Source organism: Petaurus breviceps, unplaced genomic scaffold (assembly GCF_028583685.1).
Source record: "Petaurus breviceps papuanus isolate PSGF00001 unplaced genomic scaffold, PetGlider_PUasm1.0 90977, whole genome shotgun sequence".
In the NCBI taxonomy this organism is placed as follows: domain Eukaryota; kingdom Metazoa; phylum Chordata; class Mammalia; order Diprotodontia; family Petauridae; genus Petaurus; species Petaurus breviceps.
The window spans coordinates 11,542,212-11,569,176 of NW_027187391.1; the positions used below are offsets into that span (position 1 = coordinate 11,542,212).

The 26,965-nt window shown below is 38.1% G+C and overlaps 1 protein-coding gene across 1 annotated transcript in view; it reads left to right on the forward strand.

Annotated features, from left to right (window-relative positions):
* SGK1 (serum/glucocorticoid regulated kinase 1) overlaps positions 1-26,965 on the forward strand; it is a 178,859-nt gene that overhangs the window by 42,541 nt on the left and 109,353 nt on the right. Inside the window, exon 2 of the mRNA XM_069077337.1 lies at positions 19,095-19,304. Within this exon, the coding sequence (XP_068933438.1) occupies positions 19,095-19,304 (210 nt within the window). The remainder of the gene's footprint in view (positions 1-19,094; positions 19,305-26,965) is intronic.

The window sequence follows — 26,965 nt, forward strand, 5'->3', positions numbered from 1 at the left end:
GACCCTGGTCCTTTGAAGTTAAGGCCTTTTCATGTTCTTACTTTGAGTGAGGTAACACCCATTCAGTGAATAGGCGTCTTTAAAAAGAGGTTGCCACAGACCAGGTGTGGGATGTTGGGCAAATCATTCAGTTTGCCAATCTGTGAAATAAAACTAATCCCTACCTGTTAAGGGGCTATTGAGTTCATCTAATAAGGTCATGATACATCCTTTCTCTCCCTCCAAAAGACTCTAATGGTACCCATTAACCTATAGGATCAAATACAAAGTCCTTCATTTGACAATTAAAGCCTTTTAAGACATGGCCTCTTCCTACCTTTCCAGGCTTTTTACACTTCTTTCCTCACCCTTTCACTGACCCTGAGGTTCATCACCATTGACCTTGTTCCTTGCACACAGGACCCTCCATCTCCTGACTTGGTACCTTTTCATTGACTTTCCCCCATATCTAGAATTTTTCTCCCTCTTCACCATGGTCTCCTGGCTTCCTTCATGACTCATTTCAAATTCCATCTTCTACAGAAGGTCTTTCCTGATCTCCCCCCATTGAAACCTTCTTCCCTCTGAGTTTGCCTCCCATTTATACCATAGCCATTTATTGGGCATAGGGCTTGTTTTTTTTGCCTTTCTTTATAACCTTAGCACTTAGCACAGTGAAGATATAATGTGCAGAGCATGGTAAATGAAAGCCTTGCTTTCTATCTTAGAAAGATATCACCTTTTTTTTTTAGATCTAGGTGTTTTAGAAATTGACAAACTAGTATCTAGGCAGAGAAGAGTTACCAGAGTAATAAAAGGACTGGAAATCATGCCAATAGATAGGGTGTCAGACTTGAAGTTGAGACCAGGGTTTTAATTCCTTCTCTAGCAACTGGTCAAATATTCAGGGTGGGCTAGATGAGGATAATGCAAAGGTTAGAAATCTCAGAGACCATAAGAATGATAGTGTCTCAAGGAAGTTTGGAAAAGGGGTAGGTTTAGAAAGAAAGTAATGAATTGTATTTTGAATATGTTGAGTTTGACATGAAGCACAATCCCAACAAAGTTAATAGAAGCCATATGTCATAGTCAAGAAGCATTTATTAAGCACCTATTATGTGCCAGCCACTGTATCAAACATGGTGATACCAATATATAAATAACAAAAAAAAAGGAGGGAAGGAAAGAAAAGTCCCTGTCCTCAAGGAGTTGACAATCTAATGTAGGAAGACAAAACACAAAATGAAACTGAAAGGAGCAGAGGTGGGGAAGGTATCTGATGGAGGGTGGGGTTTGGTGGAGGTCAGTCATAGAAGTTCCACCTATGTTTTGACCTGGTCTCCCTCCTCAAATGAAGCTTTTGTAGTTCATGGCTTCATCCTCCAATCAAGGGAAGAGTGGTGATGAGGTTGAGTACCAAGGCTAAGGCTGATGAGATCTTGAAGGATGATGAGGTTACCCCAATAATGAGCTTCCTAGGTCATGGTAGAGAGCCCAATCAGAGAAGTTCCAAAGTAGTGCAACCAGGTGAGAAAGGTATATGTCATTATTTCCTATAATGTATCTGCCATAAAACAAGGTAGACCTTTCTTCTGCTTGCCAAGATTATACCATGCTCCACATCCCCACAAAGGCTTCTCCACTCATTTTCCTATTGCCAAACTCAGTATGAGGATAAGAAGATTTTTCTTCTGAAGATCCTACTTCTGTTATGATCCCCTTTTCCAACTTTATTTACTAATACTCCTTTTCCCACCCTGCCCCACGTAGTCAATTTAAATGCATGACTAAATTTTACTCCTGTGAGAAAAATGCAAAGTAAAAGTAGTGAATTTTTTTTCAGTACTTCAAGAGATCAAATCTGTGACTTCATTAGTGTGGGTATACCACTTACTGATGCATATTTTAAGCTCCTTTGTCTAAGCAGGTAACTTCATGAGTTGCTTTGTCCAGGAAAAAAAAATCAATACCTGGTCCTTTGGACTTGAACCTCTAAATTTAGCTTAGGTGAACTATTTCTCAGAAATCTCTTGTCTCATTATCATTAAAGCTCATAGTCTATTGGCATAGCTATCATGAATCAAGGATCACCTCCACATTACAATGAGTCATCAAGGTAGAACTCAAGGATATATTTGAGTTAAATAACAAATATGATTTGTAGTTATTCAGTTGGTTTCACACAGGTTCATAGCATTAAATGATCCTTTTTAGTCATTCTGTCTTTCAGATCTTCTAGGTTCTGACCCTTATGGTCTATCTTGCTAGTAAACTCTATTTCCACCTTTCAAGTCAAATGAAAGCTACTTCCTTTAAAACTACCCCTCACCATTTTTGGTTTGGGGAGAAGACAGTTCCCGTTTGGAGTCCCAAGTTAACCTCTCTTTGACTTTTGGAAAAACAAAACAAAAAATAAACAAAAACTTCTGGACTAACAGCTGTTCATCCTTTTTGTTGTCCTTTGTCTCCCACACATACTTTCAGCTTCTTCTAAGAGTCTGCCCCCCTAGTCCCTCTACTTGACTCTTCAACTATTTCCAAAAAAGTTCTAGCTGTCTAAAAGTTGGAAGGGAGCAGAAAAGGTTTCACATAGAAGGTAGTGCTTGAGCTATACCTCAGAGAAAGGTATTCTTTAAAGGGATACAGGGATTCTATGAGTTAGGAATGAAGGGAGGATCTATTCCATTCAAAGGGATGGCCACTGCAAACCCTTATTTAGGGTCATTTGGAAATAAAGATCATAACTTTAGAGCTGGAAAGGATCTTAGAGATCACCTAATCTAAATTCCTTATTTTACAGATGAGGAAATTGAGGCCAGAGAAGTTAGCTGAGTGGCCCAATATCACATAGGCAATAAGTGACAGAGTTAGGATTCAAACTTGAGTCCTTTAACATCCAGCATTCTTTCCATAGTACTACTCTCCATCGGCAGTAACATTGTATAGAGAAAGAGAATGTGTTTCCTACTATCTCACATCCCTTTGGAATGAAAATGATTGCCCAAGAAGATGGGAAGTCAAAAGCATGGCTGGAGCCTAAGAACCAGTAGAAATAGCACTGATGAAATGGAATTATAGCCTAAATTCAGGAGTGACAAAAAAAAAAAAATCAACGTGCAATGATCTTCTGGTTTTAAGCTTCCTAGTATCATTCAAATCCTCCTGACCACATTGCAGAGCCACTCATCTTGTGGGTATCTCTAGTGGACCCTTGGGGGCTCATTACCTGCCACTGGTCTTTGAAGAACTCCTAAACAAGGCTTCCCTAAGGTATTCAAAAGAAAGCTAGGCTAGTGTTCTTGCTGACTTCTAATACGGTCCTTTGGTCAATCAACAGTGTTTACTTAATAGAGCATGTTCACCTAAATTGCCTATATGTAGTTTTTCTGAGAATGCAGCTATTTATCCAAATTCTAGTTGAGGAATTACATTCACTATTCTTGAAAATTCTTTCTGATTTTCCATGTGCTGGGTAACTTTCACTTTCTCCTATGAACTTTTGTACTATGTGACTATTATATTTAATGTTAAGCTTTCAGCCTGACCATCACCAAAGCCTGAGTCACAAACTCTGCAGCTAGTGATATTTTGGATGTATTTCCAGTTCCAGAATGGCAGCATGGTATAGTGAATGGGGCTTTGCACTTGAAGCCAGAACCCAGACTCAGACACTAACTTATGACCCTGATAAGTTGCTTAATGTCTTTGAGCCCTAGTCCCCTCCTCTGTGAGATGAGAGGGTTGGAACTTGTGGCCTCTAAGAATCTTTCCAGCTGCAGATATCCTATCTGATCCTAAGTGTCTATGGGATATTCAGGGAGGACTAGCATCTCTGGTATGAGAGCTTGCTGAGCCCTTTTTGGAGATGTTCATGCACCTTTGGCATTCTCCTCTTACCCAATTCTTACTTGTGGCTCCAAGAACCTGTGACATGTGCAGCAGCCACACCTTTGTAAAACCATCTCAACAGATGGGCTAAACCAGGTTAAGGGTAACCGACAGGCCACAAACCCATCTGTGAGTTAGGGGGATGTCTACCCCAAGCAAGTGAAGATTTCCACTGGTGGAATGGATAGTTTAAAATACTTTGTTCCAATGGCCATAAAGGCAACTGAATCAAGCACTATGGAGCACTTAGAGCTTGGTCAGACATTGAAGACCCCCTAAGATTTTCTGCTACCTCCTGGGCCATTGCTAGTCCTCTTGACTTTTGTTCTGCCACTGGACTTTGATGATTCTGAAAGAGGGAGTGAGGTTGATGACCTTGCATAACTTTGCCTCACTTAAATCCAATTCATAAGCATGTCAAGACATTGCCCTGTGATGTCACTGGTCCTCTTTGAAAACAAAAGACAAACAACAACATGAATTTATGCATTGCTCATATCTTCTCCATTTGGAAACCTTGATGTGCTTCGATTGCAAATTCTGATTTGGGATCTCAGGGTCATGGATTTAGAGCATGGGTTTTAGAAATCATCAAGCCCAACAATTTCATTTTATAGATGAGTTCAGAAAGAAATGACTTTCCTACTGTCACACAAATAATGAATACTAAAACTAAGATTTAATCCCTAATTCCAAAAAGTCTCAGAAGAATTAAAACCAAATATCATATAGAGAGCAATGGAAAGGTATGTGATGAGTAGGAACAAGCCATAAAATAAAACTGATGAGGAATGTCAGAGAACAGGAATAAAGAATGTCATCAAGGAAATAGATGATAAAAAGAGAAGATGAGCCAGTCACAAGGTGAAAGGGTGGGATGACAAGTGGAAAGCTTGAGTGCTCTACTAACAACCTTTGATGTGAAAACAAAGAAGTTCTCTACCACTTTGGGTAAACCCTCTATGGTTAGTTTGTGAAAGAACAAGAAACACTACCTCCACCCTGCCCCAGGATGAGTAGGCATGGATCGGTTGGAATGTGTATCATTATATATTGTATATAAATAGATAAGATCACCTCTCCATTTGAAAAGTATCTCTAGAACCTAGTAAAGCTAGGAATTTTTTGTGCTTAGAGTTGGTGGCAGGAAGTATATCCTCATTTGATAGGACATTGTTATATGGAAGGGAGAGACACTAGGTTACTGACCAAGGTTGCTGAGAGACAGAAGGGTGGGCACCAGGGTAAGTGGGAGGAGGAACCACTGTATGGTTACCTACTTTTAACTATTGATTCTTGCTTCCTGAGTGCTAACCTCTAATATTTATCTATTACAAGGACTTCAAGTCTTCTATGCATCATCTAAATTGATCAGCCTAGGGCCTAGGCACAAAAGTCATCCATCATAGGCTCCCCTAGTATAATACTTAATAAATATTTGTGGTTGAATTTGGCTCTAATTTTGCTATGGGAAAGGAATTGGGTGTCATTGTCCTTTATATATACAAATTAGGAAAAGAGGGAAGTATGGAAGGGAATTTAAAGAACAGAAATTCAAACTGAAGAAACTTGTCATCTTCATCCCTCATTCCCATTACTAGTCTTCTTTTCTCTAGATTATTTCTGATATTTAAGTAGTTTTTGTCATTTCAACAAGTATATTATCCATAAACCAGGGACCAAGATAGGGATTTTTAGGTGTTTGTGTTCCTCTCATAATCGGAATCCTTTGTGAAAATTCTATTGCAACAGGGCCTAACCAATTAAACACTTCAGGGAGTAGTAATGAAACCCTAATCTGAAGGGTAATCATCTTCCCTTTAATTTACTGTTTTCAATTGAATTAGCTCACTGTACTCAGTGTGAACAATGAGCCCTTCATTCAGTCTTTGTAATTGTTATCTAAATGTATTTTTCTAACAATTGTCCTTAAGATCATGAGATTATTCCAAGCCTTAGCTCTGCCATTTGATTTACTTAATGGGGGAAATGGCAGACTAAGGTGATTTATGCTTAGGATGCCAAGTAAGAGAGGAAAGGGCAGACACAAGAAAGGAGCATTTGATTATACCAGAGAACTCTCATGAATAAAGTCACTTATATCAGTTGAAGTAAATTCCCTCCTTATGATAGGAAAATTCTTACAGATAATGGGGTAATGTACTTATGTGAACCAAATAATTCATGATAGCCAAACACTATAAAAATTCATGAGATGATCAACTATTAAGAGATAGATGGGAAACACCTTGAAAAAGGTCAAACATTGTCCATTTCTTAATCAACACTGCAGGTAGGTTTTGTGAAGTTTCTCTTAAAAAAAAAACTCACCTAACTTTTAAAGACATCAAAAAAACTAAAAGCTCAAGGAATCATACTTATGGATATGTGGGGCCATTACAGGCATACGTAAGCTATTATCTTCCTGAGTTCAAATATGGCCTCAGATACCTACTAATTGTGTGAACCTGGGCAAGTCATTTAACCATGTTTGCCTCAGTTTCCTCATCTGTGAAATGAGCTGGAGAAGGAAATGACAAACCAGTTTAGCATCTTTACCAAGAAAACCAAAAATAGCTAATTCATGAAGAGTTAGCTGAAAAACAACGTAGACTGTTATCCACATTCTTATTCTCTTTTTACCAGTATAAACAGTTTCCTAAATACTATTCCACTTTCTATATTGTTGTTAATAATAATCATAAAAATAATAATAAAATAGCAGTAATGACATTGTTAGATGTTAATCTAATAAGGCTTCAAGACTCACAAAACCTTTAGATATATTCTCCCATTTGAGTCAAACAACACTTTGAGGTAGATGCAATTAGATCTCCCTATTTTACAGATGAGGAAACTGAGAGTCACAAAAGTTAAGTAATGAATTTTCCAAGGGATAAACAGATAGCAAAAATCTGAGACAGTATTCTTTCCCAAGTTATCTTTACCCACAGATTACTGAACAAAAGATATCCAAATCACGTCACCCAGCAAGAAGAGTAGCATTAAAGTTTTGTCTGTTTCCCCAAGAAATGTAGTAGCTCATATGTGGCCGTAAGTGAACAGCAACATATGTGATTATCCCTATTATCATCGGACAATATGACCTCTTTCAAAATCATATGTAGCTGGTGTGCCAAGTTACGTCCCAGGAGGATGCTCTGCTGTCTCTGTTGTTTTCCAGTCATGTCCAGCTCTTGGTGAATCCATTTGGGGTCTTCTTGGCAAAATTACTGGAATGGTTTGCCATGTCCTTCTCCAGCTCATTTTACAAATGAGGAAACTGAGGCAGACAGGGTTAAGTGACTTGTACAGGGTTACATAGCTAGTAAGTGTCTGAGGTCAGTTTGAACTTGGGAAATTGAGTCTTCCTGACTGCAAGCCCCATGCTCTATCCAATGTGCCACCTAGTTGCCCTTACTCTCTCTTATGTTTCCCAAAATAAGCTATCAGGTCCTCCTTGATGCCCTGACTAGGCCTTTGTTCCAAAACTGGCCTTGAACTTGACCTTTAAAAGGGAGCTTCACATTTTGACTCAAAAAAAGACATACCTGTCATACACATACTGGATATACTTCCTTATTGCAAGAGACCACATTGCCTGGGGATAAATGTGGCAACCAGAGATATTGTTTCTAATTCTAGTTCATTGTAGGAGGCACATTGGATAGAGTGCTGGGCCTGGTGTCAGGAAGATTCATCTTCATAAGTTCAAACCTGGCCTCAGACACTTGCTAGCTGTGTGACCTTAGGCAAGTTGCTTAACCCTGATTAACTTAGTTTCCTCATCTGTAAAATGAGCTGGAGAAGGAAATGGCAAACCACTCCAGATCCTCTGCCAAGAAAACCCCAAATGGATTCACCAAGAGTTCGACATGACTGGAAAACAATTGAACTAGATTACTTTATTTCTTTAGAGATGCGGTTTTTAAAAATATATTGATTTGTCATCCACTAAACACTTGAGATCCACAAGTCAATCAAGAATGACTGTTAAGATACATAATCAACCAAAATATATGTTGACCTCCTACCATGTATGTAAAACACTATGCTAGGCTCTTTGAAGGGCAGAAAGAATCCAGAGACACTTTCTTTGCCCTCAAGAAATCAATAGCCTAGGTAGGGATTCAAGATATAGAAACATAAAAAAGCCAACAATTAAAGGCAGTGTGAAATCCTGTGAATTCTAATGTTTTTAATGATAATTTCATACAGACAAGTTAGACATTTGGGCTAAATCTAATGAGATAACCTTGAATGTCAGTAAATCTCAAAACTGGGCTCAAAAAATCTTCTATTTCACAGATATACTATGAGGAGGATAAAACTAGAAAGCAGTTCTTCCAAAAAAGGCCTGGAGAGTAAGATAGTCCCAAAAGGCACCACCATCCTCAGTCTTCCAGGCTGGAAATCTAGGTATCATTCTTGACTCTTTCAATCAGTTTTGCCAAGTTATCTACTTTTGTGACTTCTCTTAAGTGCTTCCCTTTCCATTCTCTGGCGGGGAGAAGAGTCAATAAACATTTATTAAGTACCTACTGTATGCCAGGCACTATGCTAAGCACTTAAGATATAAAGAAAAGGCATAAGACAGTCCTTGCCCTCAAGAAGCTCACAGTCTCTAATAAGGGATTACAACACATAAAAAGAGGCTACAATGTGGGAGGAAGAGTTATCTAGTGCATGGGGTATGATGAAGGTCTACAACCAGAGTGAGAAATGGGTTGAATGCTCTGGATGCCCTCTTCAAATGGTGGAGGATCTGAGAGACTCTCTCAGATGTTCATCACCTCCAATCAGAGGGATAGAGGGGCACCAGGGGCAGGGGATGATTCAAAGTTGTTGTCAAGTACTTGTAGAGTGAAAGATAAAATCTATCTTGGACATATAGACTTAGTTATCCCCTAAAGCAGTAGGCTGGCCTCAGACACTAACTGTGTGACCCTGTGTAAGTCACTTAACCCTGTTTGCCTCACTTTCCTCATCTATTAAATTAGCTGGAGAAGGAAATGGCAAATTACTCCAGTGTCTTTGCTACGAAAACCCCAAACAGGGTCACAAAGAGTCATACACGAATGAAAAATATCAGAACCAAATGGGGTTCTCCAGTTCTAAATGACTAATAGGCATTTGGTGATGTAGGACTAGACCTCAGAAAAGAGACCAGATATTAATATATAGAACTAAGAGGCATTTAGATATAATTGAACTCATGAAATTACTGAGACATAAAGTGTATGTGTATGTGTGTGTGTGTGTGTGTGTGTGTGTTACACTCAAGGATGATGATCCAGCAAAGAAAACTGAGAAGTAGTTAGATGGGAAGGAGAACCAGTATGGAAAGGAGTGTTACAAAAACCAAGACAGGAAAGAGTATTCAGGAGGAGAATTGACAAGAGTGTCATACACTACAGAGAGGTAAAAAAAAAAAATAATGGGGACTTATAAAAGATCATTGGATTTCGAAATCAAAAAGTTATTACTGACTAGAAAAAAAGTTTCAATTAAGTGATGAGATATAAAAAAACAGATTACAAAAGGTTGAGATATGAGCGACAAGGAGAGGAAGTAGGGATAAGGATTATGGTAAATTTTTTGACCCTAAAAGTTTTAACTAACAAAAGGAATAGTGATATACAGGACAACTTGAGGGGGTGATACGATTAAGTAATGATAGATATTTTTTTTTAAGGACAGGGAAAAATGGCATATTTATAGGCATCAGAAAAGGAGGCAGTAGATAGGATGACATTGAAAATTAGAAAGAAAGGGTTCATTATTACAACACTGGGATGGGAGATGATTGATTATGAGGGCAATTTGTTGGAACATGAATTCAAGGACATGAGGAGAGGGACTGGTCTTGAGAATTTCAGTCAAATCAACAAACATTTATTCAGCATCTATTATGCTATTATGTGTCAGACATTATGCTAAGAACTGGGGATGCAAGAAAGCAAAAACAAAAAAATAAAAACCAGTCCTTCCTCTCAAGTAGCTTACAGTCTTATAGAAGAAATGATCTGCAAACAACTATGTGCAACCAAGACAGATGCAGATAAATTGAATATAATCTTAGCAGGAAGGTATGGCAATGAGGATGGCCACCTCTTGGTCAGATGCTAGAGACTAGCAAAGGAAAAGCGAATTGGATCAAAGGAATGATGTCAAGGGGGTTTCCATTGTATAGCAAGGGAGAAGAGGGAGCTCATGGTAAATGGCCTTTTTTTTTCTCGGTAAAATATAAAGCAAAATTCTGAGAGAATAAGAGAAAGGATATTGTGGAAAGCTTGAGAAAGAGGGGAAGCTTTGAGACAACTTCTGTTCAGAATGATAGAATAACTTAAAGAACAAAGGGATTGTCTAACTGAAGTAAGGGCCCAGTTCAGATTAATATAAATTTGTAGAAGATCCACTGCACACAGGTAGCTGATTTTTTAATGGTACTATTGAATGTGAATAGGAATGGAGGAAGCAGAAGTTAAGGGTCATCCAGGGTATAGTTTGACAAGGTAGAGAATAATGCAAGGCTGAATTGATTAACTATAGACTCAAGACTGGGAAAGTTGACTAAAAGAGTTATGAGAATCAAAGCAAATGAAATAATTTGTACATAGTTTTATAGTCATAAACTTCTGAGTTTGCATGAATTGTTTTTATCAGGATGTTATTGTCTTTATCTCTTCTATGATATCAGATTGAACATTTTGACTGAAGGTTCCATTTAATTTCAACAGACAACCAGTCTCACTGACCTAACCATTTGTCGGAACATCATGTAACCATAAAATCCTCTGTAAAATAAATCTGTAGATTGAGTAGGATGCTGATAGTCATAAATACTAGCAGACTAGATGAATGAAGCTACTGTTCATATACAGAAAATGTGGTTGACATTGATAACGTAGGACAGGCTGAAGAGTTAGTAAAAAAGTAAATAAAGAGGGAACATTGCACGGAGTTAATTGATATTGTTAACAGCTAAACCACTTTAATTAAAAGTAATACCTATTTCCTCCTTTGTAAGAGGCCAAGCCACAAGTGGAAAAACCCTCTAAGTTGGGAAATTTCATTAATCAAATCTGGCAATTTTCCATTCTGGTGGATTGTTGAGGTTACATGTCATATATGTGTGTGTGTGTGTGTGTGTGTGTGTGTGTGTGTGTGTTTTAATAAGGAAACAAACAAAAGCTAGAGCAAACCAGACTTAACAAAAAAACTTGGTTTATTTTTTCAAAAATTTATTTGCTGTTCAAGAAGATTATGTATATAGGAGGGAAAGAGAACATCATGCTTTCTAGTGAAGAGCTAGAAGTTTACAGAGTTAGTGTGCAGTCATGGGTAGAATGCTGGGCTTGGAATTCCCCTGTCGACCGCAAGATTAGGTGGATTCAGATCAGTCTGAAGGAGATCCAAAGAGTAGAATGTCCACTGACATTTGATGTTTTAGATCAGTGACTGAGCCTCAGTGTGCAGTATTGATTAGAGTGCTGTACTTGAAGTCATGAACACCTGATTTGGAATATGGCTTCAGACTCCCACAAACTGGGTGACTTGGGGAAGCCACTTACCCTGTCAGCTGCATTTTCTTTTTTGCTTTTTTTTTTTGCCTTTTTTTGGGAGGGTAATTGGGTTAAGTGACTTGCCTAAGGTCAAATGGCTAGTTTTTGTGTTAAGTGTCTGAGGCTAGATTTGAACTCAGGTTCAAATGACTCCAGGGCTGGTACTCTATTCACTGTGCCACCTAGCCGCCCCTTCAGCTGCATTTTCTTCATCTGTAAAATAGGGGTAATAGGGGTGGCTAGGTGGTGCAGTGAATAGAGCACTGGCCCTGGAGTCAGGAGGACCTGAGTTCAAATCCGGCCTCAGACACTTGACACGATTACTATCCGTGTGACTTTGGGCAAGTCACTTAACCCCAATTGCCCTCCAAAAAGCAAAAAAAAAAAAAAAATAGGGATAATAATACTTCAACAGGGTTGTTAGAAGGATCAAGAGAAATCTATATAAAGTACTTCACAGATCTTAAAGCAATATCATGATTATTGTAATAGTACGTCATCTTTAAAAGGAAGAGGTTGAACTGGACGGCCTTGCAGCTTTATGTCTATGCTTCACTTAACCCTGTTTGCCTCAGTTTCCCCATCTGTCAAATGAGCTGGAGAAGGAAATGGCAAGCCACTCCAGTTATCTTTGCCAAGAAATCCCCAAATGGGGTCATAAAGGGTTGGGTGTGACTGAGACAACTGAACAACAAAAGTAAAAAACATGGGTTATGTAACCTTGAGCAAGTCTCAACCTACCAGTGCTGCAGGTAACAAATTGCAGAGGAGGTGCTGACCTCATAAATGGAGTTTCCTCACCTGGGATTCCCCTAGACTAATGAAATCACAGCTCCCTAACACTAAGATGAACACAAACACTAACACTAATCTAAAAGCAGGATGGACTGTTTCAGAAGGTCGTGAGTTTTCCACCTTACTAAAGGTCCTCATGTGAAGGTGGGCTGATTATTGTTGGAAATGTTACAAAACTGGATTTTGCATGCATATTTATTGGAGTAGATGGCCCGCCATCCCTTCTGGCTCAAATTCTGTGATTCTGAGTCAGGAAGATCTGACCTACCTCCGACACTTACTAGGTGTTGTGGACCCTGGTCCAATTACTTAACCTCCATGTGTCCCAGTCACCTTCCTGGGAATTATTTCTCAAATCTACTGCATCCCCACACCAAGAGAACCCCAGGCTGTGAAAGTCATCTTGAAATCACATTCAAACTTGTTCCCTGAAGCCTATAAAGGTGTAGTTGAAATAAAGTTCTACCCATCGTGCTGGCTCATTTTTCTTAGAACTAACTTATCATACTGTGGTTTAAAGAATAGGCTTATTTAAACCTCAAGATAGGAACCTTGTAGAAAGTGCCATATAAAGATCAGCTATTCTAAGTATTCATAGGAGGCAGTCATTCAAGCAGAGATTGAATAAGCACTAACTGGGAAAGCAGACAGTGGATTCCTGCATGGGGTACAAGGTTAAACTAGAAGGCCTCTGAGCTTCCTTCCAACTCTGAGACTATAATTGTATGTCTCATCTACTATGTTTGGATCAAACGAGCTAGCAAAGCACCTTGCAAACCTTCAAGCACTATATAACTGCTACAGCTGCTATTATTGTTGTTGTTATGTTTTTATATATACAAGCCTTAACCAAAAACACAAACACAGTCTTAGTTACCCTCTGGACATAGGAAAGAGGCCAGGCTTGGCACATGCAGTGGCAATTTCAAGAGGAACCAGTAAGGCAGCTGGTACCATATTCCAGGTACAAGCTTGCAATGTCAGGTGGTCTTCATACAGGTCTCTCTAGCTAAGCACTTCTGTATTTAAACTGAACATATGGCCAATTGATGTGCAAAGACCCAGAGGAAGTCTGGATTTTCACCCCCTCTGCAGTTTTGGAGGACACTTTCTACAAACTCAAGGCCAGAGAGAAGAGATTTGAGATTGATTCACTCTCTGACAGGATTGATGAACAGCACCTCATAAACCACATCATTAATCAGAAATGGGAAGGATGCTGAGCCAAAGTTATTGCCTCATAGAGTAAAAGAAGATAAAATTAATGTGAATATGTGGATTTGGGCCAAAAGAGAAAGTGTTTCAAGATGACTAAGCTTAAATAAAGGGAATGGGTAATGTGACTATTACACACAACACCCTTCTTCTTTGGAGAACTAAATTCTTTGAAATTGTCAAAATTCTCCTTGAAACAATCCTGTTAGGTAGCAAAAGAGCAGCTATTGGTGTCTCCATTTTGCAGAAGGTATAAAGTGGATTAATTCCTCCTGTTCAAGGTCAAATAAGGAGCTAGAGATAGATCTAAGTAGAACACTTTTCTGGAATGTATGAAGACTACCTCTGTTCCTTAGTACACAATCTTATTTGGAAGGTTATCAGCAAAATGTATGAGTTTCCACAAATTTAATTGGAAAACAATAAACTGTGATAGACAAGCCTCTCAAGAAATATAAGCCTAACACCTACATGAGCATTTCATGAAGGGCCTGGAAAAGATTTTCCCCCCTTGACTTCTCCCATTGGTGTGGGAATGATAAAGATGTTATTCTAGTTGCAAGCCCAAGTTTGAAAGACTGTTAGCTATAAAATATCAGGAAAAAAAAAAACAATTTTTTTTGTTCCTAGTCTGAGAATTTGCCCCCTCAAAGTTAATTACTCCCTCTATATAATGCCATCATGACCAGAAAGAATGAAATAAGAGCCTAAATTCAAGTCTTCACTTACTCTAAGGCAAGAGTTTATACACCAAAAGACAGACAATGGTTCAATAATAATTCAATATTGCTGGACTCAGAGAAAAACAGCCCCTAACTCTGCTTCTAATTTGCTGTTGGTGTTGGACAAGGCAATATCACCTTTCTGAGCCTTAATCTATAAAATGCAGGTATTTATATATAAATTGCAGTGATTGTCAAGTATTCAGTACTGAAATTCTGTGAAACTACCCATTGCTTATGCTGTGGAAGTCTTTACCTAAAATAGGCCTATTCTGTTAGTCATTGACTCCACCTAAGTCAGTTGTTTCCATTCTCTCCCCACAAAGAAATTGCATTAGATGATTTAGTATTCTTTAACTGAACCTCTTTGCATAAAATCTAATGAGATTATGGTTTCCTATGTGATTTTTGCTGTTATTACATCTAGTCTCAGCCAGATCAGTAAGTAGAGGGAATGATATGAAAAGTAGAGGAGTAAAAGAAATCATGGAATTTTTGTGTCCCTTGGCAGAGATTTAGGGGTGGGGGGTGGGGGGAATATGACTATTTTGCCTATAATTTCATGGGCTTTTATGAAAATCATTTTGCCTGTTCACACCAATCATAACCCCTATGAAAGGTCAAATTCAGCAACCTGATCATTCCATCATAAACTAAAGTTGCGAAATAAAGCAGCAAATTCAATGTAAAAATAAGAAGTTTTACTTGTCAACATGCCAAAACTTGAAATCAGGTCAGACTACGAAACTACGAATTCACTTGAATACAAATCTATTTAAAATCAGATTCTTAACAAGCCTAGAATCAAGCCTCCTTGGCAAAATATATGTATTGAAAGTCAGCCAGAGTGAAAAGATTAATTTCATAATATAGGGCTGGAAACTAAATAGAAACAACTACCAAACTTGAAGCCAAAACCCCACTTTATAAGGAGAATAGTGAAAAACAGCTTTTCTGCCTCTAATGTAATTTAAGAAATTTTTTTTCAAGTTTGATCAAAAACATTTGCTGCTAACATCAGGAAAACTGATTGCCCAGAATTCCATCCTTTGAGGACTTAATTCAGAATGCCACTGACAAAGTACAGGAATACTATGCATGCTTAGATTTGCTTATGAGCAGAGATCAATATTTAAGGCAGATACGTGAGAGCAAAACATAAAATATCAGTGATTTCATGAGTTAGCTGACAAGTCCTAGAGAGTTTTCTAGAGGTTAAGTGACTTGCCCAGGGTCACACAGCTTGGACCAGATGGGGTTATCATCAGAAAATAGATTTAAAGGCACAAGGGGTCTTGAAGGTTATTTAGTCCAGCTTTGGCTCCTAGCCAAGCACATGTTGGTAAATGTTTAACAACTGGGAAGAGTGGGGGTAAGATGGGAGTAAAGGGACACTGGGAGGGGAATATATGCAGGACCCACTTCTAAGCTTAATATGTATTATTAACATTTTCTCCATCGCTTTCTTAAGTTTAGACAATCCACAAAACAATAAATCAAGTCCTGATTTGTAACATTTGCCTATTTCTAAGGTGTAAATGCTCACACTGAAAATTTTACAATTGCCTCCCAGTGGCCGGTTCAGTAGGGCTCCTGCATAGCCCCCTATCCACCTGGCTAAGCTACCTCTAACAAAAGAAAATAGGATGCTTTCAACTTCTCTTTGAAAAAGAGATTATAGACAAGAAGCAAATGCCATGAAGAACTATGACTCCCAAGAAAGAAATATGTACTTCTTACTTCCTTCAAAGATCTTTGAAAAAAAATTGTTGATTATATTTTACTTTTATACCACCATTTCCAGATCTGTTCTTCACCCCTGCCCTCCCCAGAGAGTCATTCCTTGTAACAAAGAATAAAATTAGATGGGGGAAAAAAACAGTTCAGCAAAAACTAAAGGTTAATGGAGGTATATGCAATGTTCCATACCAGTAGCCACCTTCCACCTCCATCACCTAGAAAGAAAAGAAGTATATTTTTTTCTTTGCTCTTTTTTTTTTTTGGAGAGGGGAGGGCAGGCAATTGGGGTTAAGTGACTTGCCCAAGGTCACACGGCTAGTAAGTGTGTTGAGTGTCTGAGGCCAGATTTGAACTCAGGTTCTCCTGACTCCAGGGCTGGTGCTCTATTCACTGCACCACCTAGCTGCCCCCGATTTTTTTTCTTTTCTTTTGGGGAAGCAAACTTGATCATAAAAATCACACAGTATTCAATTTGAGGTGTTTTTTGTTTGTTTGTTTGTTTTGTTCTTCCCACCTATGTTGTAATCCTTGGTTTTCTGACCTTAAAGCTATTTCTGTCATTTTTACTGTAGGACTATGAATGTGGAAGGGATTTTTTTTTTTACTTTTTGGAAGGGGGAGTTAAGTGACTTGCCCAAGGTCACACAGCTAGTAAGTATTAAGTGTCTGAGGCTGAATTTGAACTCAGGTCCTCCTCACTCCAGGGCTGGTGCTCTATTCACTGCACCTCCTAGCTGCCCTATGGAAGGGACTTTGAGGGAAATAGGAAACAGTGGTAGGCCTGGTGTCAGAAGTCCTGGGTTCAGATTCTAGCTCTGCTGTTTACTCTCTGTGTGTCTTTAGGCAAGTCATATCTCTTACTTCTGCCTCTCTGAACTGATCACACTAACTGCTAAATTCTGACTTTACTAGCTTAATGTTTTTGAAGAAACCTTCATGAACTTAGAAAACTTTTCAAACACCCTTGAGAATGAGATGTTAATCTAAACTTTCTATACTGGTTAAGTCAACCAGTAGAAGATCTGGAATAATGTGAACAACACTGAACTCGGGAGTCAGGAGACCTGGTTACTAGAACTGCCATCAACTAGGGGTATGACCATGAAAAGAAACAAGACTTGAACTTAGCCTCAGTTTCTTAATCTGTGATATGGGGTAATAATATTAATAATATCCCTGCTCTCTACCTCAGAGTTGTTCTGATAATGAGTAACAACGTACAAAAGCACATGGTGCTAGACTTGATGGCTCTGACACTAGCTAGGAAGAGGAGGTGGTGGTAAAAACAGTGACAATGGTGGAGGTCGTTTGGGGAGACTGAGGTCCTTGATCAGGGTCAAATAACTTCCAAGTATCTCAGACAGAATTTGAATCCAGGTCACCCTGACTCCAGGTTGAGTTCTATGTTTACTCTCTGGGATATGCATACCAGCAGGGAATATGAGAAAAGGGACCGGGAATATTTAGTAAATAACTCTATTATCTTATTGAAATTAATCTCATTTCATCTATGTGGTAAACTATATTTTTCCCTTTCATATTGAAAGCCCTGGCCAGGGTAAACTCTAAGAGATATTCCCTTTCATGTTGAATTTGGCATATGGAAAGATTTACTGAAAGTGAGGAGTACAGGAACTGAAAAAGATTGAGGAAACCCTGTACCATGCCATGTGATCTCTCTTATGTAAATGACTGCAGATGAGTCATTTAAGCTCTCTTATCTATACCGCTTACCTCCTTGGTTATTGTAAAGAATGTTTTACAAACATTAATGTTAGTAAAGGGAATCTGTATGTCTCAGTGAATAAAATCACAAAACATAGTCATGAAGACCTTGAATTCTGCCTCAAATACTTACAGTGTGACCCTAGGCTTTAAACCTCTGATTCTCAGTTTCTTTATAAAATAAACAAATTTGTCTCATGAGATTGTTGGATCAACTTGGATGATGTATGTAAATTTATTTGTAAACCTTTTAACTTTGTATCAACATAAGGTATTAAAGTGCTATATGAAAGTGACTATGAAGTACTTCAATAATAATAGTGATAGATAACATTTGTGTATTTATATAGCTAGCATATATATATATACATATGTATATATGTGTATATAGATGTATATACATGCTTATTATGTGCCAGGCACTGGGTTAAGTCCTCTGTAATTATTATCTCATTTGATATACATGACTATCGTGAGATGTGGGTGCTGTTATTAACCCCTTTTCATAGAAGAGGAAATCAGATTCAACATTAATCTTTGACCATTAATCTTTGAAGCATTTCTTTTTTTAAATAATATTTTACTTTTTCTCAATTACATGTAAAGACAATTTTTAACATTCATTATAAAAAATTTGGTTTCCAAATTTTTGCCCTCCCTCTGTCCTCCCCCACCTCCCTCTTTTCCTCCTTCCTTAAGATGGTGAGTTCATATAGGTTATATATGTGCAATCACATAAAACATATTTCCATATGTGTCATGTTGTCAAAGAAGAAACAGACCAAAAGAGAAACAACCACAAAAAAAGTGAAGAATCATATGCTCCAATCTGCATTCAGACTCCCATCAATCTGGAAGCCTTTCTGAGACTGGTTAGATAAGATCCTCAGAACCACTGTGTCCTTTTTACTACTAATTGTCCTTAGAACTTACATTATTAACTCTATATGCAGGAAAAGGAAATGGTGAGACACCGAAAGGAAGAAATGCATTTGAGAGCCCGTCTTAGCCCAAGGATGTTTCTATGGGAGTGACATTTGTTCAGTGGAAAATGTTCTTTCTGACATTTACGACATAATGACTTAAAAAGTGGGGTCACTGTTTTCCTGTCATGTCTACAACTCGGCCTAGTAGAGTGTTAGCTTGGAGCCAAGGAATAACTGGGTTCAAATTACACCTCTGACTCTTGCATGCTAGGCTGCACTGGACAAGTCACTTAACTTGCCTTCTGCCAACTGGTCATAATTGATAGAATAATTCCTTATTGACAGACCCTGACAAAATCACAGATCCTTCATTTATTTCCCTGCAGCCAAGATGATTTTCTAAAGTCATTCAAAGCTAGTCTTTATAAGTCTTTGAAGTGACTTTTCTTTTCATTTATGCCATTTATCTATCCACTATTGCCTCAGGATTCTACAAGGAAGGCCAAATATATTTGACACTTTATTTTTTCATTTTGTAGGTACGAAGATGGATTAAGAGCCCAATGGTCAGTGTGGAAAAGAGTGCCAACCTGAAGTACACAGGACCCTCAGTGATGCACAGACATCAGGGGGAGCCTGAATTTGAGCCTTCACTGTGTCAGACATGCTTGGGTGAACACACTTTCCGAAGAGAGATTCTCTCTCCAGAGAAGGAGTCATGTTCCTGGGAAAGCCACCCAAGTAGTGAAGTAAGTTACCAACTAGTTCTGGACCTACCCTTTGAAAGGATCCCAGGCCATTACTTTGTCTATTCAAAGTCATTTTCACGATAATGGATTCTTTCACACATTTATACATCTGTAGTTCCTGGGGGTGGGAGGGACAGGAGGAAGATGGAGGTGGAAAGTAGTTGGGCTGTATTTGTTAACCTTTTGTTCTCTTTACCAGTTTATGTTTTCACAGAGATTTAGGCCAAAATTCAAGCATTCAAGCAAAATTTTCTCTATAATACCATTCCTTTCCCTCTTTCACTCATTTCCTTAGCATAATTTTCTTTTGAAAATAATTTTTTTTCATTATAGTAGTATTAGTCAGATTCTTAAGCACCATTTAAAATCCTAGAAGCCTAGAATTTGAAAGAGTTGGGAGGAACTTTAAGGGTTATCTAGCCCCCATCTGACATATTTATGGCCTCTGGAGGAGAATGATTTACTTCATCACAACTGTGTGTGATTTCTAAGGGAGTTATTTTTCATGATAATGGATACAGGAAATACAGATAATTATACTGCAAACAGGTTCCAAGAGCTCTCAAATTTAGGTGATATTTTTTTCTTTCAGCTCAGTTTGACCCATATTTATTTTTAAAGTACCTATGAGAAATATGACTTTCCTAAATTATCTGGAAATTACTTTAGGTTCAAATTAATAATATTGCCATAGTAAGTGGTACTTAGGTATCTTAATTTATTTTAAAAACAGGTGAAATATTAAGATAAAAAGTATGATGAAGTTGACTTACTTTCAGATATTCTTCAAATATATTCTTCCAAGTTGATGCTTCACAGGGAAATAAATTTTGATGCTTGTTAGTACTTGACAATATGTTTTCCAGAAAGAAAAAATAAAAATCAAAAGCCTAATTTTAATTGTAATAGGGAGAAGGGTAAGAAAAGATTTATTTCTGTTGTCTATAACCTGTTGGTTTTTTATTGATTTATATATTAGCAGTATCCTTAAATCATTAGCATTTCCTAGAATCATTGAATTACTGAACTAAAAGGGTCATCAGAGGTTATCTAGTCAAACCCCAAGACAAATCATGAATTCCATTTTACAACATCGTTGACAAATTGTTTTTCAACCTTTACTTAAAAACTTCTGGTTATTTGGGATTCACCACTCCATAAGATAATCCATTTTCATTTTATTTTTTGGGGGGGTAGTTTCAATTGTTAGAAAATTATTCCTATACTGAGCCAAAATTTGACTCTCTAACTTCCATTCATTAGTATTAGTTCTACCTGGGAGGAGGTATAAGGGTACAGAGTGTGGGGGTATAAGCAGAAAAGTCTGATCGCTCTGCTACAGATATTTGAAAATAGGCATCATCTTCCCCACTAAATCTTCTCTTCTTCCAGTTAAACCTTACCAATCTTTTTACTTCTACTTTGGCATGGTCTTAGGCTCTTACAGCACCCTGGGAACTCTCCTCCAGAAGTATTCAAGTTTGTCAATGCCCTTCCTACAGAAAGGAATCAATATTTCAAATGTAGTCTAACTAGGAGAGAGTACAATGACACTTCTCTCCTTGCAGATACTGTCAACTGATCAATGCCATCTGTGATCACATGGACTTTTTTGGCTGCCACTTCACATTGCTGACTCATAATGAGGATACTGTCTACTAAACCCCTTACATTTACTGCTCAAAGCTTCCAAAAATTTTAAACATTTTTATTTAAAGTTTTGAGTTTCAAATTTTATCCCTCCCCTGAAAGAGCAAGCAATCAGATACAGTTTATACATGTGCGATTATGTAAAATATTTGCATATTGGTTATTTTGTACAAGAAGATTCAAATAAAAGGAAAAAATGGAAAATAATATACTTTATGTATTCTAACAATATCAGTTCTTTTTCTGGAGGTGGATAGTATGCTTCATCATTAGTTCTTTGAGATGGTCTCAGATCATTGTATTGCTGAAAATAGATGTCATTCATAGTTCTGCATTGTACAATATTGCTGCTACTTTGTACTATGTATCAGTTCATGTAAATCTTTTCAGGTTTTTCTGAAATCATCTTCTTTGTCATTTCTTATAGCATAATAATATTCCATTACAGTCAAATGCTGTAGTTTGTTTAGCCATTTCCCGATTGATGGGCATTGTTTCAACTTCCAATTCTTAGCCACCACAAAGAGAGATGCTATGAATATTTTTGTACAGATAGATCATTTTCACTTTCTTTGGATATCTCCAGGATGTAGACCTAGCTGTGGTATTGCCATACCTCTTTGGGCACAGTTCTACATTGCTCTCCATAATGGTTAGATTAGTTCCCAACTCCACCAACAGTGCATTAGTGTCCCAGTTTTCTCATATCCTCTCCAACACCCAACATTTTCCTTTTTTGTTATATTAGCCAATGTAATAGGTATGAGGTGGTACCTCAGAGTTGTTTTAGTCTGCATTTCTCTAATCAATGGTGATTTAGAGCATTCAAAATCTATTTTTTTCTACTCTCTCTTATCCTATTCTCCTTATTCCACTTTTTAAAAATCTAAGTGTAGGCCTTTATGTTTGTTTTCATTAAATTTCATATTATTAGCTTCAGTCTGCTCTTCAATTCAACCTGTTCATTTATTTTTTGGGTTAGTTATCCCTCTTCATATCCTCCAAAGATCTAATAAGCAATATAATCTATACCTTCACCTAAATCATTGATAATCACATTCAGCAGAGCAAGGTAGAAAATTAAACCTTGAAGCTGTCCCTTAGATTAGTCAATGATTCTACAAGTATTTATTAGGTAAAAATTATATGTCAAGCACTAGGCACTTGGAATGCAAAGGAAAAAAGAGACAGCCTCTCCCCTAAAGAAGTTTACATTCTAATAGGGGGTACAAAAACACAGGCAGAGAAAATACAAAGAATGAGAATAGGCTTATGCAGCCAGGGTCACTAGAGCTGACCACCAAAGAAAGCTAGGGATTCTGAGAGGCAGGGATGAAGAGAGAGTGTATTTAGGGTTTAGAGCAACAACCTGTACAAAGGTATGGAGAAGAGAGGTGAAAGATTGTGTGAAAGGAAGAGCAAGGAGGCCTCTTTGCCTAGAATATAGGAAGCTCTAAGAATCATAGTGTGCAGTAAGTCTACCAAAGTTGACTAGAGCCAGATGGTGCTGTAAGGTCATTTTTCAGTCATGTCTGTCTCTTTGTGACCCATTTGGGCCTTTCTTGACAGTGACACTGGAGCCATTTCTTTCTCCATCTCATTTTACAGATGAGTAGACTGGGGAAAACAGGATTATTGACTTGCCTAGGTTCTCACAGCTAGGAAGTATCCAAGGGCAGATTTGAACTCAGGAAGATGAGTATTACTAACTCTAGGCCCAGAACTTCAGCACCTTGCTGCCCCCTAGTACAACATAGATATGTTAAATTATGGTTTTCTAAGTTGATTTGCTGCCCATAGGGCTCTAGCTCTAATTGAGTTTCTTACCTCTGCCTACCCAAACTTCCTCAAAGAGTATATGGTGTATTAGTTAGATGAGATGCCAGTATTTACAATATACATTTTTACATGATACATGTTTTAGAAAATTACCAAATGGACCATGAGTCTTTATTGATTGGGCATTGAGGAGATTGAATATTGTTTGAAAGAATATGTAGGAATTCAGTTCCAATAGCGTGCCAGGGAGGGAAGGAACAGTATGAGCAAAATCACAAATGTATGAGAGTAAAGTTCACGTCCAAGGGGGACAGTATGTACTCTAGTTTAGCTGGAACCTAGAGTGCATGGAGCCAAATTAAATCAAGTAAAGTCAACAAACATTTATTAGACATGTACTATATACCAGGTATTGTGCTGAAGAAAGGCAAAAAATAACCCTTTTCTCAATGGGCTTGCAATCTAATGAGGGGAGACAACAGGCAAACAACTATTACAAATAAATTGTAGTTGTATAATTTATGTAATTTACAATAAAGTTGAATAATTGGAAATACTTTCAAAGAAAAGATGCTAACATTAAGGGGCATGAGAAAAGGTTCTTGCAGAAGGTAAAATTTTAACTGATACTTGAAGGCATTCAAGGCATCCAGGAGACATGGAAGAGAGTAATGTGAGTTAAAATTCTAAAAGGAGTGTGGTACCATACTGCAGAGACCCTTAAATTTTAGGCACAAGAGTGGCAATATAGAATCACCAAAGTTAATTTTTTTTTAAGCAGAGAAAGGGCATGACCCAAATCTTCTTTTGAAAATAAGATTATTCTGGCAAAGGAATAAAATATTTATCAGAGCAAGGAAAGAATGGAAACAGAAAAACCTATCAGGAAGCTATTACATTGGTCTAGCAAGCCGTCATAAGGGACTGTACCTGGATGGTGGCATTAGGAACCAAGAGGAGAGGATAAATGGAAGAGACTTTGCCAAATAGAATCAATAAAATCTGATCATTGATTGTGAATGAGGAAGATGGAAGAGTCCAAGGTGTCACCAAGGCTACGCACACAGAAGATGAGGTGAATAGTGATGTCACAGACTGAATTAGGGAAATCAGAGAAAGAGGAACAAATATAAGAGGAAATATTATCAACTGGGTTTTGGACATGTTGTGTGGGAAAATACAAGCAATGATGATATCCTGTAGGCAGTTGGAGGAAGTCTAAGGCTTCAAAGAGGAATCAAGACTAAGAACATTTAAGCATCATCAGTATAGAGGTCAATCAGTCAATAAATAATAAACACCTCTTATGTATCAGACACTGTGCTAAGTCCTGGGAATGTGAGTATAAAAAACAAAGATAGGTTCTGCTCTCAAATTTAAAATCTGATGGGGGAAGGCAATACACAAAAGGAAGCTGGGAAGGAAGGGGGTGAGCATGGGGGGATGGGAAGATTCCCTGCTCAGGATCATGATGGAGAACTGTGTAGCCATGGAGAGCAGTGTAGCCAGGTTAGAAATGAAGAGATGGCTGACCTGGGCACCTTTATTCAATCCAGATCCTAGGAGCAACTCTACTCCTCCCTCTAATCAGAGGAGTTCCATAGCAGCCGGTACTGATATGTGAGTCCCAGGGCTGTGTGATCTTGCAGGATGATGAGATCCCTGGGGGCATGATGGAAAAGTGCAAAAGAAATGCAGCCAGGTGAGAAATGAAGGTTTGGTATAAGTGGTAAGGGAAGTTCTAATATTCCCAAGGGAGAGAATTTAGAGAGAAAAGGTAAAGTCAAACTAATGGGGAAAGCCTTCAGGCTGGAAGTTGAGTAACCAGAGAAGAAGGAGCAGTTAGAAAATTCCGGGGCAGGGGGTAGGGGTGGGGAGGGGGTGGGTGTCAGCTAAGTAGCACAGTAACTAGAGAACCAACCCTGGAGTCAGGAGGACCTGAGTTCAAATCTTCTTAACACTTACTAACTATGTGACCTTGGGCAAGTCACTTAACCCCAATTGCTCTGCCTTCCCCCCTCTAAAAAAAAACAAACAAAACAGAAAAACAAAGAAAGAAAGTTGGAAAAGAGCTAGGACAGCATTGAATCTCTGGGAGAATAAAAGGGATCAGCCCATCAACCTTTTCTGGTAGATCGGAGGTTGATAGTTATGTACTGTTATTCAGTCTATTTTTTCTGTCTTGTCTTCAAGGGTAATATGTAAGACTCAGTGAACTGCCTTGTTTAAAGTGAAATATGCAATATCCATCAATCAATCAATAAGCATCCCTTTAGCATCTGCCATGTCCCAGGCACCAAGGCTACAAGGACAAAGAAGAAACACATAGTTTGCATAAGCATATACAAAACTATAAAAAGTAAGATTGTGGAGGTATAATAGCTGGGAGAATCAGAAAAGGTGTCGGGCAGCATTCAAGCTGAGCTTTTGATGGAAGCTAAGGATTCCCAAGGGCAACAGCGAGGAAGAGTACACTCCCTAGATGGGGACAAACTGTGCAAAAGCATGGGGATCCGAGATGAAATGTTGTGAATGAGAATCAATATTCTCCTGACTACTAGTCTTAGAACTTCATCCAAAATATGGAAATAATGTTAACTTTTGCCATGCTTTATTCTTAATAAATGGGGAAGCTAGGTGGTATAATAGAGTGCTGAGCCTGGGAGTCAGGAAGACATCTTCCTGAGTTCAAATCTGACCTTGGATACTTACTAGCTGTGTGACCCTGGGTAAGTCACTTAATCCTGTTTGCCTCAGTTTCCTCATGTGTAAAATGGACTGGAGAAGGAACTAGCAAATCACTCCAGTATCTTTGCTAAGAAAACTCCAAATGGGATCACAAAGAGTAGGACATGACTGAAAATGACTAAACAATAGCAACAAAATTCCTTAAAAATCCACACTGGCTTTTGGTGATCACTGTCTCTGTTTTCAAGGGTTCATAAATATAAATAAAAATTGAAATATCTTTCAATATTCTATTAGAAAATATTATCAAGAAACTGATGTCAAGTTCACCAGGCTGGAATGCCAAATATCCACCTTCTTCCTACTTTTTTAAAAACAGGAATAATATTTGTCATCCTCTAGTTCTATGGAAGTTGTTTTGTTCAGCACATTTCCTTATAGATATAAGTTCAGCAATTGCAGCCTTATATTTTTAAAAAATATATTTCATATAGGCTAGGTAATTTGAACTCCTACAAAAAGATGAGTCAAGTATAGATTGGAGGGACTGTGGTGTACATGGAAAGAAGTGGGCAAATGAAAGATATATTATGAGAGTGGAATTGGAAATCCTTGGCAATTGATTGTATGAGTAATGAGGAAGAAATGAAGGGCCAAAAATAATTCCTAGATAATAAACCTGGGTGACTAGAAGAATGATAGTACCTGTGAGAGCAACAGAAAAGTTAAGCAGAGCAGTGGGTTTAGGTGGAGAAATGAGTTGTTTTGGAAATGATAGTTGCAATGCCTGAGACATCTGGGTGGAAATGTCTGTCAGGCAGCTGCAGACGTGTAAATGTATCTCAAATGACAGAAGAAGTCTGGGTACGTAGATTTAGGAGTCATCTACAAGAAGAAGACAGTTGAATTGATGAGTCTTGAGATTTCAGAGAGGAGGTAGAGAACAATAAAAGACCTAAGGAATACTCCAATATACCCAGGGGTATACTGGAACCAGTTTGTAACATCTCTCCAGCTTATTGTTAAATTTGCATTGAACATTTGTACGTCAGATAATAACAGATGCTACAAATCAGGACTTGATTTATTGTTTTGTTAATTGTCTAGAAGACTTAAAAAAGTAATGGGGTACAGGCAGTCAGGTAGCACAGCAATAAAGAACACCAGCCCCAGTGTCAGGATGACCTGGGGATCGAATCTGGACTGAGATACTTAGCACCACACCCAGAAATAACTGGCCGTGTAACCTTGAGCAAGTTACTTAACCCCAATTGCTTTAAAAAAAAAAAAAAGAAAGAAAGTAATGGGAAAAATGTTGATAATGCACATAAAAGTGTGACAAGGATAGATAGATATAGGTAGCCAGGAGAGGGAAGCTAATTAAGACACTGTTTTTCATTGCTCATCACAAGCTTCAACTTGGCTTATATAAGATGATATCCCTCTTTTGCATTCTTCCTCATTTACCTTCCCTTGCTCCCTTCTATTCTAGGATACACACACACACACACACACACACACACACACACACACACACACACACA